The sequence below is a fragment of the Pseudochaenichthys georgianus genome, chromosome 17 (assembly GCF_902827115.2).
Source record: "Pseudochaenichthys georgianus chromosome 17, fPseGeo1.2, whole genome shotgun sequence".
NCBI classification, from domain to species: domain Eukaryota; kingdom Metazoa; phylum Chordata; class Actinopteri; order Perciformes; family Channichthyidae; genus Pseudochaenichthys; species Pseudochaenichthys georgianus.
The window spans coordinates 16895521-16911854 of NC_047519.1; the positions used below are offsets into that span (position 1 = coordinate 16895521).

Genomic DNA, 16334 nt, shown 5'->3' on the forward strand with positions numbered 1-16334 from the left:
TGCCTTGCCCCCGGGCCGTCCGCCCGAATCCCCCTTTTTGAAATCTGCATTGCCCCCGGGCCGTCCGCCCGAGACCCCTTTTTGAACTCTGCCTTGCCCCCGGGCCGTTCGCCCGAGACCACATCCTAGATCTCTGCCTTGCCCCATGGCCGTCCGCCCGAGACCCCTTCCGGGTCCTCCGCCGTCAGCCCGTCCTCCAGACCCCCTCCACCCACCCCGTTGGCCTTAGTTTTTTGACTTTGTCTTCAGTGAGTGTTCTGTTCTGTCTTAGTTTCTAGTATAGCCTTGAGATAAAGGAGATATTTTTGACACTTAAATCTGAATTTGGGTCCTGCTTCATGCACACACCGTAACGGAGGCAAAAAGTGTATTAATTAAACACTCTTACCAGATCAATACTCGGTACCATAGATACCCAAACTCTAAGTATTCTCAAAAAGCCAGACCGTCCCTACTCACAAGTGTGACTTTCAATCAATATCCAACTTTACTTTTTGATGCATGTAATATACCTTTTCAAAGACATATGCCACTTGTTTTAAACAGAGCACTTTAAAACCTGTTAAGCCCAAAAGCCCCCCTCGGCGGGGGCTTTTTTTTTTCCCGACACTGTGTCTCAGGACATCTTAATATTTAAGGACCTATTCATGTGTTATACCAGATTAACGGGAATAATCTCAGCTAACTGAAGATATGAACCATTTCTTACCAAAACACAAGTCTCATAAGAAGCATCTAAATGACCCCTGAGCGAAAAATGCTAACGCACTTTGGCACAGAACTCAAGATAAAGATACCTTTATTACTTCTCGTAGCTGCACATACAAGATATCCGATTAAAGCTGAGGTTCCACAGATTATTTAGCTTTATTGTATCATCACTGAGCGATCCAAACTCGCAACAGGGAAAGCAAACACAGACATCACAGCACGTACCTTTACGGAGCTTTTACGGGAGATCGTCTCACCGTAGCTGTCAATCTGATCAAAAAACGTGTTCAATGGCATTAAAACGAGAAAAAACGCGGCTGAATCGGTTAATCCATAGGTTGATAATGTTTCTGTGGATTTGAAAAAAAATATTTATAATCCATAATTCCATTTTTAATCGGAGAGTAAAAGTTAGCTGCTAATGGTAGCCACCAGAGTTATCGCAGCTTCCAGTCTTGGCTATATGTCAGTCTCTCACACACACACTTTACCAAATAAGGAGTATGTGGGAGTTCCCCTCGATTCCATTGGCTCTGACGGTTAGAAAGAGATGTCAATTAGCAAAATCAAGCAAGGGGGGCCAGAGATATGGAAAATCCACCCAAATGACCTCAGAAGTGGGGTTTTTTGCTAAATCTCTCTAAAAAGGTCAAATTGCACTTGTTGTGCATCAATCTTAATACAGGGTGCTTATTATATGTTGTAGTTTGGATTCCTAAAGCTTTTAGTCTACCATCTCATCTTTCAAGGGTGATTTTCACTATACATTTATTTATTTTTTGAACGGAGACAATAATTAAAAATGTTTTACCGTGTTCAATCTGAATTTACTTTAAAATAAAAACATCAATATTGATTCAGACACTTCTACATCCAACTCACAGGTGTAACCTTGCTTTGAGAAAAACGATTATTAATTTAACCCTTTTAGAAGAGAAGATATGGTCATTTGTTCTGGGAATGTCATTTTCGAGCCTGAGATCTGAAAAACAGGCTCGGGGCTTAACAAGAACGATGACAGAAAAATGTCCATCATCACCACTGTAGGGGCCAGAAGCCCAAACCCTGTCAAATGGGGGCCCCTGCTGAGATACAAATGGCAGAGCGGTGTCTCACATGCTCCGCTTCACTAACAGCTTGTGTGTTTACCTGAACGTAGCCTTGAGGATCTGTCCAGACGTGCTCTCTTTGGAGTGGTTGTTGTATCCGTAGAAAAGGTCTCCGAACACAGTCTGGTTAGCGGGGATGTCCACTGTCTCGGCGCAGTCTATTCCCTCGGTGCAGGCCTCCGACAGCGGCAAACATGACCTCCCATCTGGACCACGTTTGTAGTCCTCGATGCACCTAAAGGAAAAGTGGTTTAAGTTTTAATTGGATCATACATTTACTTTTGTACATGTGTAGGAGAGGACAAAGCTGCTCATGCTATGACTCCGGTTTGCAGAGATGGCAAAGGTACACACATAATTTACTCAAGTAGAAGTACAGATACTCGTGTTTAAAAATACTCTGGTAAAAGTAGAAGTACTGACAAAACTTCGTTACTCAAGTAAAAGTAAAGAAGTACAGGCTTCAAAATGTACTAAGTAGAAACTGCCCTCCTTGCTGTCACTGAGGAACTGCACACTGCTAAAACAGCCTCCCTCTCCTCTGTCATCATCCTTTTGGACCTGTCTGCTGCATTCGACACGGTGAACTATCAGATCCTCCTTCGCACTATCCAAGAACTTGGAGTTTCAGGCTCTGCACTTTCCCTCCTCACCTCATACCTCAAAGACCATACATACAGGGTTACTTGGAGAGGGTCCGAGTCCGACCCTTGTCAATTAACTACAGGGGTCCATCAGGGCTCTGGTCTTGGTCGCCTCCTCTTCTCCGTGTACACAAACTCGCTCAGATCAGTCATTAGCCCGCATGGTTTTTCATACCACTGCTACGCTGACGACACCCAATTAATTATGTCCTTTCCCCGCTCAGAGACCCAGGTCGTCGCACGCATCTCTGCTTGTCTAGCTGACATCTCTCAGTGGATGTCTGATCATCACCTCAAGCTCAACCTTGACAAGACTGAACTGCTTTTCCTTCCGGGAAAAGAGTGTCCCAATATTGACCTAACAATCAACATTGGCACCTCTGTTGGTTCGCCGACTCAGACTGCAAGGAATCTGGGTGTGACCCTAGATAACAACCTGTCCTTCACTGCAAACGTTGCTGCTACAACCCACTGCTGCAGATACACGCCTTACAACATCAGGAGGATGCGTCCCCAGCTGACCCAGAAAGTGACGCAGGTTCTGGTCCAGGCTCTCGTCATCTCACGACTAGACTACTGCAACTCCCTCCTGGCTGGTCAACCTGCATGTGCCATCCGACCTCTGCAGCTCATCCAGAATGCAGCTGCTCGTCTGGTCTTCAACCTTCCTAAATTCTCCCACACCAAGCCGCTCCTCCGCTCCCTCCACTGGCTTCCGATAACTGCTAGAATCCACTTCAAGACAATGGTACTTGCGTACCATGCTGCGAATGGATCTGGCCCTTCCTACATCCAGGACATGGTTAAACCGTACACCCCAGCACGTGCACTCTGCTCTGCATCAACCAAACGGCTCGCTGCACCATCGCTGCAAAGGGGACCCAAGTTCCCAACAGCAAAAACACGTGGGTTTGCTATCATGGCTCCAAAAATGGTTGAATGAGCTCCCCATTGACATCAGGACCGCAGAAAGCTTACACACCTTCCGGTGCAGACTGAAAACTCATCTCTTTCGACTCCACTTCGAGCGATAGAACTATTAACAAAGCACTGATACTAATAAAGGGCTGGCTTATCTAAAGCCAGTTGAGTAGCACAGAAATGTTTTTGCTCTATGAAGCCTGATGTACTTATATGATTCTGTTTTCTTCAAGTTTGTATTTTGTTGGTCGAACGCACTTATTGTAAGTCACTTTGGATAAAAGCGTCAGCTAAATGCAATATAATGTAATGTAAAGTCAAAAGTACCCATACTGTAACTACCAACTGTTTTAAAGAGTAACTGACCTCACTTTATATTAATAGAACAATAATGTCATTGTTAGCTAATGAATGTTTCAATGCTGAACAACGGCAACATGAAAACGTTTTCATTGGTCCCTCTTCTCTTTAGAGAAGACCAGGAAATGATGGATACATGGATCATGTTAAAATCAATAGGCACGCAATGACTCTAAATAATAATGATCACGCCACCAAACGCAGATTAAAACTAAAGTAACCAGCCTGTTTTGAAAATGTAAGAAGTAAAAGTACAGGTACTTGTGTTAAAAAGTCGAATTAAAAAGTTGTCAGAAAAATAAGTAGTGGAGTAAAGTACTGATACCAGAAAAATGCACTTAAGTACAGTAACAAAGTATTTGTACTCCACTACTTCCCACCTCTGCCGGTTTGTACCAAGGTCTTTGGTTTGGTAATGTTACATTAGCTCAGCATATCATTAGAGGTTATCAGTCTGATATGGAAACATTGTTAAACTAATAAGCTTGTTATTACTATAAATGGCCAATTACACCCCTTTCTAAAGTCATGATTACAATTCAATACCACTTTAATATCTTAGTAAATTTGGGATGAATGGATTTCTTTTAGAAAACTAAGCTAGTAAGGTAACAAAAAAATAAGAAAATCCTGCAGGAGCTCAACAAGAAGCAGCTGCATTTTCATTTCATAATACTCAGGTAGAGAAAAAGGAACATGTTTGATAATGCTTGGCTCCAACCATTACAAGCTTGATTTAGAGGAAATAATTACATGCAATTTTATCCACAACCCCATTATTTGATAAATTACTACTTTAAATTGTCAAGTTTTCTCAAAGCCTTAGCATTAAAGTTGGGCTACAGTGGTTTTTTGACCAAGTGTATATTTAAGTAAAAAAAGGAACCTTGCACGACCTCAACAACAAATGGCTTTATTAATAAATGTTTTAATTTTAGTTTGTTTTGTAAATAATGATTGCCTCTAACATATAACTGTTTTTGTTTAACTTGTAGACACATTTAAATTACAACCGCAATATTGATTACAATAATTGAATGTTTTAATGTATTGCCTTCAAAGCCTTAGCATTATCCTAATGTAATGAACATGGATAATGACATTATACTGTACTGCAACACCCGAGTGGTACGGTGAGGCACTTTTAGTTGCTACTACTGTATGAACACATTTACAAGTAGACTGTTGGCAGTCCTGAATATTGATTAAAACCTTGCGATTGAATATTTTTGAAGTTATATTCTGCAGCATTTCCACTGTGTTGAAAACATGAACGTTTCAGTCAACAGTGTAGAATCAGCCAAATCAATTTGAGTAAAGTGGCACAAAATCCCCCATCTGAAAAAGGAGAAGCGTCTTAAGCTCTGTCATACTCATGTCGGTGTACAATATACTGAGAACTGGGGAAGAGGGGGTTAAAGAGAGAAAGATTATATGTCAGGGATTTAAACTGAGAGAAGCTCTACTGGATGCCAAATGTCTCAAAAATAATGTCAGTCTCCAGTGGGACTGGTCGAGGATTAGCCACATCTGCACAGTGGAGAGTGACAACAACATGCTGTTGTTAGGAATAAAATAGAACAGCAGTGTGTATGTATACTGTGCCTGCAACATCATGTGTAATGTAAAGATGACAACAGCAACAACAGCTTGTAGTGTTCAACTACAACTCAGCTGCTTTCAGGATCTGGTTCTACTTTGTCACATCTCTTTAGAACTCAAATAAACTAGAACTAGAAGGCCTCCACAACTAAAGTTAAATATGTTGTTTATAATACAACTTTAGCTTGTTAGAGCATAACATATGAACAACTCTAACCTTGGACCACCTGTAGACCATGCAGGTAATGTTTTGTTATTCTGGCTGTTTAGAACTCTGACGTTTTTTCAAAATCATGAAATCCATGTGAGATCAATGATCAAATGATCTCAGGTGCAATACCATTAGTGGTGAGGAAGATGTTATTCATTCTATACATGTCCACACAGTCTTGAAAGGAGGTCTCATTAGTGTAAGTGAAACCCCTGAGGGGCTTTAGCATGGCTGTGAACTGGCTTTAGATTAAATGATGCAGGTATCCATATAACGCATCATAACATGAGCTGATGCCATGTTTCCACTGCACCCTACCATCTGCTCGTCTCACTTTTGACAACCATACATTTTCTATATTCGGTGTTACATTGCAGATCGTACCCCCTTATTGTGGTACAGTATGATGCACTTGTAGCAATGCAATATGTAACTGCAGTGACATCATCTTTAACAGGACCCTCTATGAAGCATTTCATCTGCAACAAAACAGTCTGCACTTTGTCCATTGTACACACAAGTGTTTGAGGCTTCCAAATGTAGTTAATACAAACATGTGATTGCTGTAAACCATAGCTTGGCTTTTTGAAAAAGGCAGGTTTGTGCAGGTGCTGTGTTTTGCTCGCAACAGTTCTCTCCATCCAGTCAGTGGTCTTTATTGACTTAAAGGTTGCTTACAATGCACAATCCACTTGTTCATGTCTTTTAAACATATGTCCCCTCTGTGTAAAGAGATTCTGGACGTTTCAGGAAAAGATATTTGCTCACTTGTTGTCCTGAACCATAAAAACCTGTCTGAAAATGTGCTGATCAGATTTTGGCTACTTTATGATGTCATAACGATGTTTTGGCTTGTGTAACCATTAGCCAATAACCAACCAAGGTAACACCCCCCCCCTTCTTTATCACCTGAATCTCTTCCTAGTAGGGGTTGCAGCATCTGATATTTAAGAAGTGTGTTACATTTGAAAAAGGCAGAAAGTCTTGTTGCAATTTCCAGATATTAAAAGAGGTCCATTGAGTTCCTCTGGTAATTATCAAATAGTAGCAGTTAAGTGAATACTGTTCAAACAATACCTATGTTTGTGTTTTATATTTATATTTATATTTATCTGTTTCATCCTTTCATAAATGTGAGGACTAAAATGGCGGTAGACCAAGGCCTGTTAAGGGTTTTATTGCTGTGGGGGAGCTGGAACAAGACCCCACTGTGGTCTCTGGAATGTGATGGGGGGATGTGTGGAGGCTGCAGAGGCTGCAGAAATAGGAGACAGTGAGGGTCAGAGGTGTTTGTTTGAGATGACTGGAAAAGACGACCAGTTGTCCTTAAACTCCACCCCTTCCTGTATCATTGGTATGAAAGCCTATCCAGCTTGCTGTTCTGCCTCTCTCTCCTCGCGCCGCTCGGACTGGAACGTCGTGGCGGCCCGTGGGCAGGGGCCAGGGGTGGGCCCACTTCTGACATTATGCATATGATATGATATGGTTTTGTATGGTAATGTATTGATTGTATTGCATTGTATATTACCATTAAAGTGGATTATTGTTTAACGGTTAATTGTATGCTCTGGATTTCCTTCATGTAAGATAACAGCTTGTTTAGGGACGCGAGGAGATTTGAGAAAGCGGACTAATTATCCATTCATATCTCTAACAAATGGTGATCTCGACGTGCCATATAAACAGAGCTGTGGAAGGATTCTGACAGCCAGACTGGGTCGGGAAAAAACACTTTTAGACACCTCAGACAATCGCAGAGCCCTGCAGCTACAAATAAGGTAAACAAAACTGTAGGATTGTCTGTAGGCGTTTCACAGTGTTTTTGAAGTTTAAATGGAATATACAATGCATGTTTTTACTATGTTAGGAAAGTTATATAAAACACGTGAACGTTGATCGCAAGGTAGACTGAGAGTCCTGCGTGACGAGATAGGAAGCGGTTTGGCGTGGATTTTAGGTAGTTTATTCCTAAGTGGCGTGGAAACGGTGCAGTTCGTGGGCTGTGAGGTGAAATTCCTGCACGACGAAACCTGGAAATTCGATTTTTCAGATCGAATCGCCGTTTAAAACTGAGGTTCAAATAGCAGACTGGGGGCCATAAGCTGAAGTGCCAGCGTTTGCTATTTGTTCAAGTAATTTGAAAGGCTGACGTAAACATAACGTTGATCGCAAGGTAGACGGAGAGTCCTGCGTGACGACATATGAAGCACGTTATCAAGCTAGACAAACTGTACGGGGAATAAATCTGTGTGATTTTTACCTGAATAACCTGTGTGGGCGATTGTCTGTGGTAATCAGACATTCGCTCAGAAGAGTGAAGCTCATTTGTGCTCTGCTGCTGCAATCTAGTGGCTGAAAGGGGGGGAAGCACGTTAATTAAGTCAGATAAATAAAAGCGAAGTCAATATATTGCGTCAGAATAGTAAAGACGATTCTGAAATTCCAGGGAGTTATCGGGAGCAATGGGAACAGATTAAGAGATTGATTTTAAGTGGAATCAAACAGGGGGATAAAGAAAAGGCTTGTATATTTAAATAAATAAGCTGTCTGTAGGTTGTCATTGTTGATTAGTAAAGACCTTGTTTTATGTTGGTAAATGTAATGGTACAAAAGACAGGGGTGCTTATGCCCGCTTCGGTTTTCAATGTCCGCCATCACGTTAAAACAGAGGATTGGTGGCATTTTCAGTTCATTGCTTGCTTCCACACGCCTTCCTCCTACTTGTCTCTTTCACGACTATAGTTAATGCATTAGAACGATTGTCAATTTGCCGTGTTTCTAGAAATCGGACTCGCTGTTCCGGAACGGCCTTTCAAAATAAAAGCCAAAGGCCGCTGTTCGCCAGAGATGCCTTCACAATAAAACAGTAATTTGCTTAACAATATATTTAACTTATATTACGTCCTTAAATATTGATTTTAATTCATTACAGATCTAACCTGCTTGTAACACAACTTAGATAAACAATTTCAAGTGGTTAAAGGGGGTTTCCTGTCTGGCTCATTTGATTTAGAACTGAAGTAAGGGAGAATAGTGTTTTATGAGTCATTCCTCATGGTTTCTAAAGATAAATCATCAGTTTGTCTGGACTTTGATATAGAGATAGGATCATGGTGGAGAAGGAAGACCTTTTTTGGTTTCAAATTAAAGAAGATTTTAAAGATGAAGTAAGCAGGACTTCAACTGGCCAAAAGAGATTTTAAAGTTTAATATTCTTGGTTAGCAAACAAGACATCTGATTATTATGTCACACATGATAATCTTGTTATAGAAACTAGCTTAAAATATTGGAGAAAATATGTGGATGTTCTTTCGTAGTGTGTGGAATATGTGATGCTGGAAACATGCACGTTTTTCAATGTATAGGAGCAAATGGTTTCCTGAAAGAGTTATGTTGGGTAAATATGTAGCAATGGATGAAACCATTTTTAGAGTGACTTTTGGTGATATCATTAGTAGACATCAATTATGTTGTTTAGATGGCATTTAACAATTAAGACAGATAGTATGATTAGAAAGAGTCAGAGTGGAAAGGGTTGGATTTATTTAACCTCAGTGTGCTAGATTTTTTTATAGGTAATGCGTCCCGAGACCTGGACTCCCCCTCTGAGTTAGAAAAGGCTACGATCCCGACCCTCCAAGCAGACAAAAGACCTAACCCAACAGGAGACTCCTCCTTCTCCATCGAACAGACAGAGAACCAGAGCTGAAACAACAACAACAAGACTGCAGCCAGAACTATCTCCACCTGTGGCATCCAGAACCAAACAGCATGCTGACAGGCAGAGATCTACGCTCATCAGTCCCTCAGACGGGACCATGAAGTTCCAAGCTGAGCACAAGAGCAAAGTGTGGGACATGAGAGCAGAATCCGCCCTCCATAAAAACAGCAGGGAGACTGTAAAGGAGGAGATGAAATGCAAAGCAGTGCAAGAACATTGGCATGATGGGGGCTGCAGATGTAACTGGGCCAATGGCTGCCTAAAAGAGTTACAGCGGATGAAGTTACAGCTGATGGACTGAAGAGAACACAGAATCAGAGGAGTTGGCATGGTCGATTAGAAGTGAGGAGGCCGGGGTCACGGCTTGAGAAAACCAGAGGAGGAGAAAAGGAGAACGGGAATGAGTGAGTTTACACATAAACACACTTATTCACAAAACGCACATTTAAAGCATAAATACGTAAAGACAGAAAGATTTATTAAATTAAAAATAGCAGTAAACTATTAGAGTAAAATGAGAACACACTGAGGGTTAAAGGGGGCCACATGACAGAGTACAACCATATTCTTCAATCTTTTCATCATGTTAACAAAATATTCTTTGACATTTTTTATTCACGTGTGAATAAAGTAGTGGGATAGTTTTAGGAACCACTCTATAAGACAAATCTTTATCTGTATGGATAATGTTAAAGGGAGAGCTGGTGCCAAGCCAGATATAGTATTCCAATCTAAATAATTGATTTCACCATTGTAGCATGGTTATTACCATAGGAAATATGAAATGACTTCTGTTTTTAAATCCTTGATAAAGGAGGGAGTAATTGTTGCATGTTCGGACATCCAGGGTTCCACACACTGCTAAAGAGTTTAATATTGATTTTTAGGTGGACCAGAATTGAAGACGTGTGGTTGTTATACCATTGTTATCGTGAACAAAAGATAAATATAAATAAGTGAAGATAAGAAGATGTATTGACCATAAATTAGTCAATTGGTAAATAAAAATAGCGGAAAAGAGGAGAACTATTAAAGTGAAGTGGAAAATCAGTCTAAAACACACTGATAGGAAAAGGGGGGGCATGAAGGAAGTATGCACTGGACTTTTTATTCGTGTGTGAATTTGGTAGTGTTTTAATTTGTTACAGTATTGATCAGTTCAAAGGGAGAGTTTTAGTAACAGCTCTATAAGATCAGATAAATATTTATTTATATAGGTCATGTTGAAGGGAAAGCTGGTTCTAAACAAAATATAGTATTTCAATTTGAGGTACTGGTTTCATGTTCAGACACCCAGAGTTCCACGCACTGTTAAAGAGGGTAACATTGTTCTTTAAGTGCACCAGAAATGAAGATAAATTGATAGAATGAGTTATGGAATACATAGCAGATCTTTACAGATCTTAGTAATGTTTTGACACAAGATAGTGATGTACACATGTTTCTGAAATAGATCTATTAGTAATTTTAATACTAATTAGGTGTAAATGAATTACAGTAATAGTAAAATAAGGAAGTGACATTTTTTTGGCTAGACACTTTTCAGGGAATGTGGGAAACAGCAAGGAGGGGTTGGAGATATCTTGAACATTATAGTTGTAATTGTGAATTAATAAATGATGGCGCTCCATATATACAGATTTTTATAGACAAAGGATGCTGGCCTGTGCTGGAAGATCGGAGTCTCTGCAGAGCACGACACATGGCCAAAAAGACTGAGACCAACTGACCGACAGGGTAACTTGGGAAGGCACTGTCAATGACTGACTCTGCGGTGAACCTGACCAAACCTGACTTTACAACCTGACAGTGTGAGTGTGTGTATGTCTGCACCTGATCAGTGCAACTGCATGATTTAAAACGATGACTAATCAAGCATGTTTTGGACTAACACATTATTTTTGTGTGATAATAATGTGTGAAATGAGAGGTTTCCTAACATTGCACAAAAGGGGAAACCGTTTCTAATCTTCTTGATGATATTTCACTCCCACAGGAGGTGGCGGTTTGAAGAATGTGAAACTCAAACTATGACATTTGGAATTCTGTTTCTTTTAGGACTGAATGATGGAGAGAAACACTCTCAAGTGTTTACTGTGGGAAATGATGGATGTACATTTGGGAAAAATGTTTGGTATTGTCTTATAATCCATTATGACCTGAAGGTTTTCTTCCCATACAGGTTTTTGTTTACACATGAGATAATGTGTAAAAAAGGGGGAGTGTAAACTTTACAATGTACATTTTTCATTTAGGGACTGAAAGGAACCGGCTGGCCCAACTCCATTGTTCAATCTGACCATTGATTGACAGTTTTAGAATTGACCTGCTCCATATCTGGGGATAACACACTGTTTGATGAATGTTGACATGTCTCTAATATTGATTGAGTTATAGCAGGTAACACAGATAAAGAATCAGTGGCCAAGGGGCTGCTGGGAGAGATGTAAGTCCAGAATGAAATACTGAAGAAGCTGACCTGTGAGTAATGTGTCAACTAATGTTTCAACAGGTATTAAAGTAACTAAGGTTTGAAATGTAGAAAGAACATATTTACAGTTAAAGTTAAAACATAGTAATGTAATGAGATAGAATGTAATTTGGACAACATCATGTAACTAGCCTGGTAAAGAAGTAAAAGCCATAGACTTTATTGTTTAGGTCATTATGGGGATACACATTTAATCTAAATACATAATAGAAATACATTTGATGACAGTTTGTTGGAATTCTGTATTCATTTTTTCAGCGGGATAATATCTAAGCACTGACGGGTAGAAGCAGTATCACCAGGAAGCCATTCACTTTGTTAGTATTGTGATTTTGGTTGTTTTTGAATCCATAACATTAGTGTGTTTCTTTACCAGAAACATTAGCAGTTCAAATCATATTTAGATTTTTAATGGGATCTCAGGGATTTCATTTAAAGATAAACACAGATGCTTGTCAGAAATTCAGAGATATTGAAATATGTTATTTAGTTTACCTAAAGATGTTGTGGTTCTTATTTAGTGGGCACAGTCCAAGTATTAAGATTCTGAAGCTGCACAATTAATTTAGAAAACCTGTGCACAGACGTCTGTTGTTTTAAGACACCCCACCAACAGGCTCCAAGTGGCCACGCACTGGTGGGTCAAACAGCCGAGGGCCCCAGAGCCCGGAGCGTAGGCTTGAGGGATTTGTATCAGATTTCTCCACACAGGTTGTGGATGCCAAAAGGGGGACCCGAGACGCAGGAGGCTGACTGTCAACCCCAGGCTCTCCGGCCCCGACCGAGTGACCCAGAGGACATCCAATGACGTCCGCCTACAAGGAAAGGGGGACAACTGGTACCATTAGAGCCAGTGTGCGGTCGGGAAAACACCTGCGAGGACCCAGGACGGATCTGGCTCTCGTCATGGAGGTCGACTCGGATGCTGTCATCAGCGGACTGGAGGAGAAGGACCTCGAGGACATCCATCCAGCAGTCGTCCCAGGAGGCATCATCATCGGACCGGGGAAGGATGTCGAGGACATCCAGGCAGCAGACGACTTGGAAGCGGCTGGCAGTGGGCTGGGGGACTTGTCGAGGCAGCAGAGGAGTCTACTTCTCTCTGATCAGTTACACCCGTGAAGGGAAAGCCGCATCTCCCCCTCCCTATCAGCTGTCGTGTGGGCTATTCCTTTGGGGGGGGGCGGGCAGGCGGGCTGATGATTCACCACCAGGAGACCGCTTCTTAGCTCTCAGCTGCCCCCTCATGGTTCCTTCACTGCCATGGGAAGTGATGTTCGGTTCCTTCACGATTTCAAATACTTTGGATCTCAGTTTCTGATGATATTGGAGAGGAATGACAATAGTTATGTTTCAAGTGCCTTGTGTAAGTTGCACTCTTTTAGGAGAGTGCAAAAGGGGGATTGCAGCATCTGATATTTAAGAAGTGTGTTACATTTGAAAAAGGCAGAAAGTCTTGTTGCAATTTCCAGATATTAAAAGAGGTCCATTGAGTTCCTCTGGTAATTATCAAATAGTAGCAGTTAAGTGAATACTGTTCAAACAATACCTATGTTTGTGTTTTATATTGATTTATCTGTTTCATCCTTTCATAAATGTGAGGACTAAAATGGCGGTAGACCAAGGCCTGTTAAGGGTTTTATTGCTGTGGGGGAGCTGGAACAAGACCCCACTGTGGTCTCTGGAATGTGATGGGGGGATGTGTGGAGGCTGCAGAGGCTGCAGAAATAGGAGACAGTGAGGGTCAGAGGTGTTTGTTTGAGATGACTGGAAAAGACGACCAGTTGTCCTTAAACTCCACCCCTTCCTGTATCATTGGTATGAAAGCCTATCCAGCTTGCTGTTCTGCCTCTCTCTCCTCGCGCCGCTCGGACTGGAACGTCGTGGCGGCCCGTGGGCAGGGGCCAGGGGTGGGCCCACTTCTGACATTATGCATATGAAATGATATGGTCTTGTATGGTAATGTATTGATTGTATTGCATTGTATATTACCATTAAAGTGGATTATTGTTTAACGGTTAATTGTATGCTCTGGATTTCCTTCATGTAAGATAACAGCTTGTTTAGGGACGCGAGGAGATTTGAGAAAGCGGACTAATTATCCATTCATATCTCTAACAGGGTGTAACGGTTCACAGAAGTCACGGTTCGGTGCATACCTCGGTTTGGGGGTCACAGTTCGGTACAGGTTCGGTACAACAAGGAAAAGCAAAAAAAAATCCCAAATGCATACTTTTTTGTGCTGTTATTTATTTTTAACAGTAGTGCAAGTTTTGGTATGAAAATAAGGAACTCTTGGAATCATTAACTGTATTACACAGTTAAAAACAAACCACAAACAGTAACACACACACTCAGATGGCCATATTATTTATATTGGCTGATGTCAAACAAAAAGGTTAAATAAGCTGTACAACTAAAAAGAATGTCTTGAACATATTAAAATAAATAATAATAAAATAAAATCTGTACCTTTAGGAGCAATGCCTAACATGTGTAATTAACTTGTGAGTGTGTGAGGCTATTATGCCTAAATAAAAGTACTCAAGCTTTACTCTATTTTCAAGTGTTTCTTCAAAAAGATGAGTTTGTCTACGTTGTCAGTAGTGAGGGCAGATCTGTTGGCGGTAACTATGGGCCCTTCTCACTTCGGTTAAATGGATTCCTTGCGTCCCTCACTTGCGTCGTTTCCCTCTGACTAGTCCCTCCCACCAGGGAAGCATGGAGAGACAGATAGTTTTAAGAGAAATGGGATGTCCTTTCCTCCGGGGCGTTACGTGAAGCGACGTCCGTTTGTGATGACGCTGCACAGCTGATCGTCTGACAGCAGCCAGCTCTGTCCCCGTTATTTCCACACACACCCCCGCCTCTGTTAGTACACATTTACTGACACAAACATTTGTATCATCTGTTGTAGACCCAAATAAATAAAATAAAATAAGAACTCATTCTCAAAAAAGATAAACGCCATTCTTAAAATGTATAAACTAACATTAGTTGGATTAATATTGATTAGAGTGCACAATAGAAATAAAATAATTCAGAGAAGAAAAAGAGATATATTATCTATCAAAACCCAGTTAGATTAACATTCATTGGATTGCACACTTTGTTTGTTTGTTGTTGTGTGTTTGTTAAATTAACATTTTAAATAGCACTTAATGACTGACTGAATGGAAATGACAATAAATGAAAATGTAAAACGAAAAAAGCGATCATGAAAATGTTTCCAAAAAATGAATAAAATGATTTTTGAACACTTTGTTGTTCAGATATATCACATATTTGTAACTAAATGATATATTAATTGAAACAAAACACGGTATAAACTGAGGAGTGACTCCCGTGAGGTTCATGTATTTTCTTCACTCCACTGGGAAACTATAGGTTACTTACGTAACCCAAGTCCTAGGAATTTTAGTTTTTAGGATTACTTTCAACATCTGTCCAGGGACTACAGATGAAAAATAGCCTGTTGGCTAACTCTGGCGCATTTACAGAAATGTCAATCAATGTGCACTGTCCCTGTCAAATAAATATATAAATAAATAAAGGGCACCGAATTCAGGCGTAGGCCCAGGAAGAGTACAGTCTGGGCTGGGGACAACATGCTCTTTTATGTGTTTATTACGAAACCCAGGTCGAGCAGGTGTTTTACGAGGACATTTGTCTGCGTAATAGCCTCCTGCTCCGACTGTGCGAGAAGGAGCCAGTCGTCCAGGTAGGTCGCCAAGCGAATACCCTGTTGTCTTAACGGGGCTATCGCGGCTTCCGTACACCGTACAAACACTCGTGGGCTGAGAGACAGACCGAAGGGAAGTACTCTGTACTCCTAACAGACACCCTGAAAGGCGAGCCTCAGATATTTCCTGTGTGGGTAATATACTGGGATGTGGAAATACGCATCTTTCAGGTGCACGAGACGCAACCGAGATGTGTGAGTGAGCATTCTGAATTTGTATCTTTTGAGATATTTGTTCAGAGCTCTCAAATCTAGTATAGGCCGAATTCGGTTCCCTCCCCGTTTGGGTCGGGATCCAAAATTGGGTCGCGGACCCGTTTCGAGCAAAAAAAAGACAAAAAAATTGGGGGGGGGAAATGGAATTTTTTTTTTTTTTGGGGGGGGGGAAAAGTCAAACTTTTATTTTGAAGGCCCGATTTTCTAACGCTGTGCATGCAGTCGGCGTTGGACTGGAAGTACCGGAGACCATAAACGGTATCATCTTCTCAATAAAATATCTTTGCTGATGTTTTTTCGAGTCTTCTGGCCAATCAGAATCAAGATTGTTGCCGGAAGTCCCCACGGAGAATAACTTTGCGGTAGAACTCTTCTTTATACATCCATGGTTACAACTTCAGATATAAATCAACACATAATGAAATATGACACCCGGTCTGATGACTGACAGGTCACAGAACAATGGGAGCTATCTACCCTTACCCACAATTTAAAGTAAGTTACACAGACTATCTCCTCTTTACTCTTCTCGCGGCAAGATGTCAGAACAAAGTGAAGAACAAACAATGGCATAACATATTATTAATATGTCGGATAGCTAGTAA

At 41.0% G+C, this 16334-nt stretch overlaps 1 protein-coding gene across 10 annotated transcripts in view; it reads right to left on the reverse strand.

Annotated features, from left to right (window-relative positions):
• Positions 1 to 16334, reverse strand: part of astn1 (astrotactin 1) — a 493901-nt gene that overhangs the window by 275544 nt on the left and 202023 nt on the right. For all 10 annotated transcript variants that reach the window (XM_034105004.2, XM_034105002.2, XM_034104998.2 and 7 more), the window contains one exon: positions 1861 to 2055. In XM_034105004.2, the coding sequence (XP_033960895.1) occupies positions 1861 to 2055 (195 nt within the window). The remainder of the gene's footprint in view (positions 1 to 1860; positions 2056 to 16334) is intronic.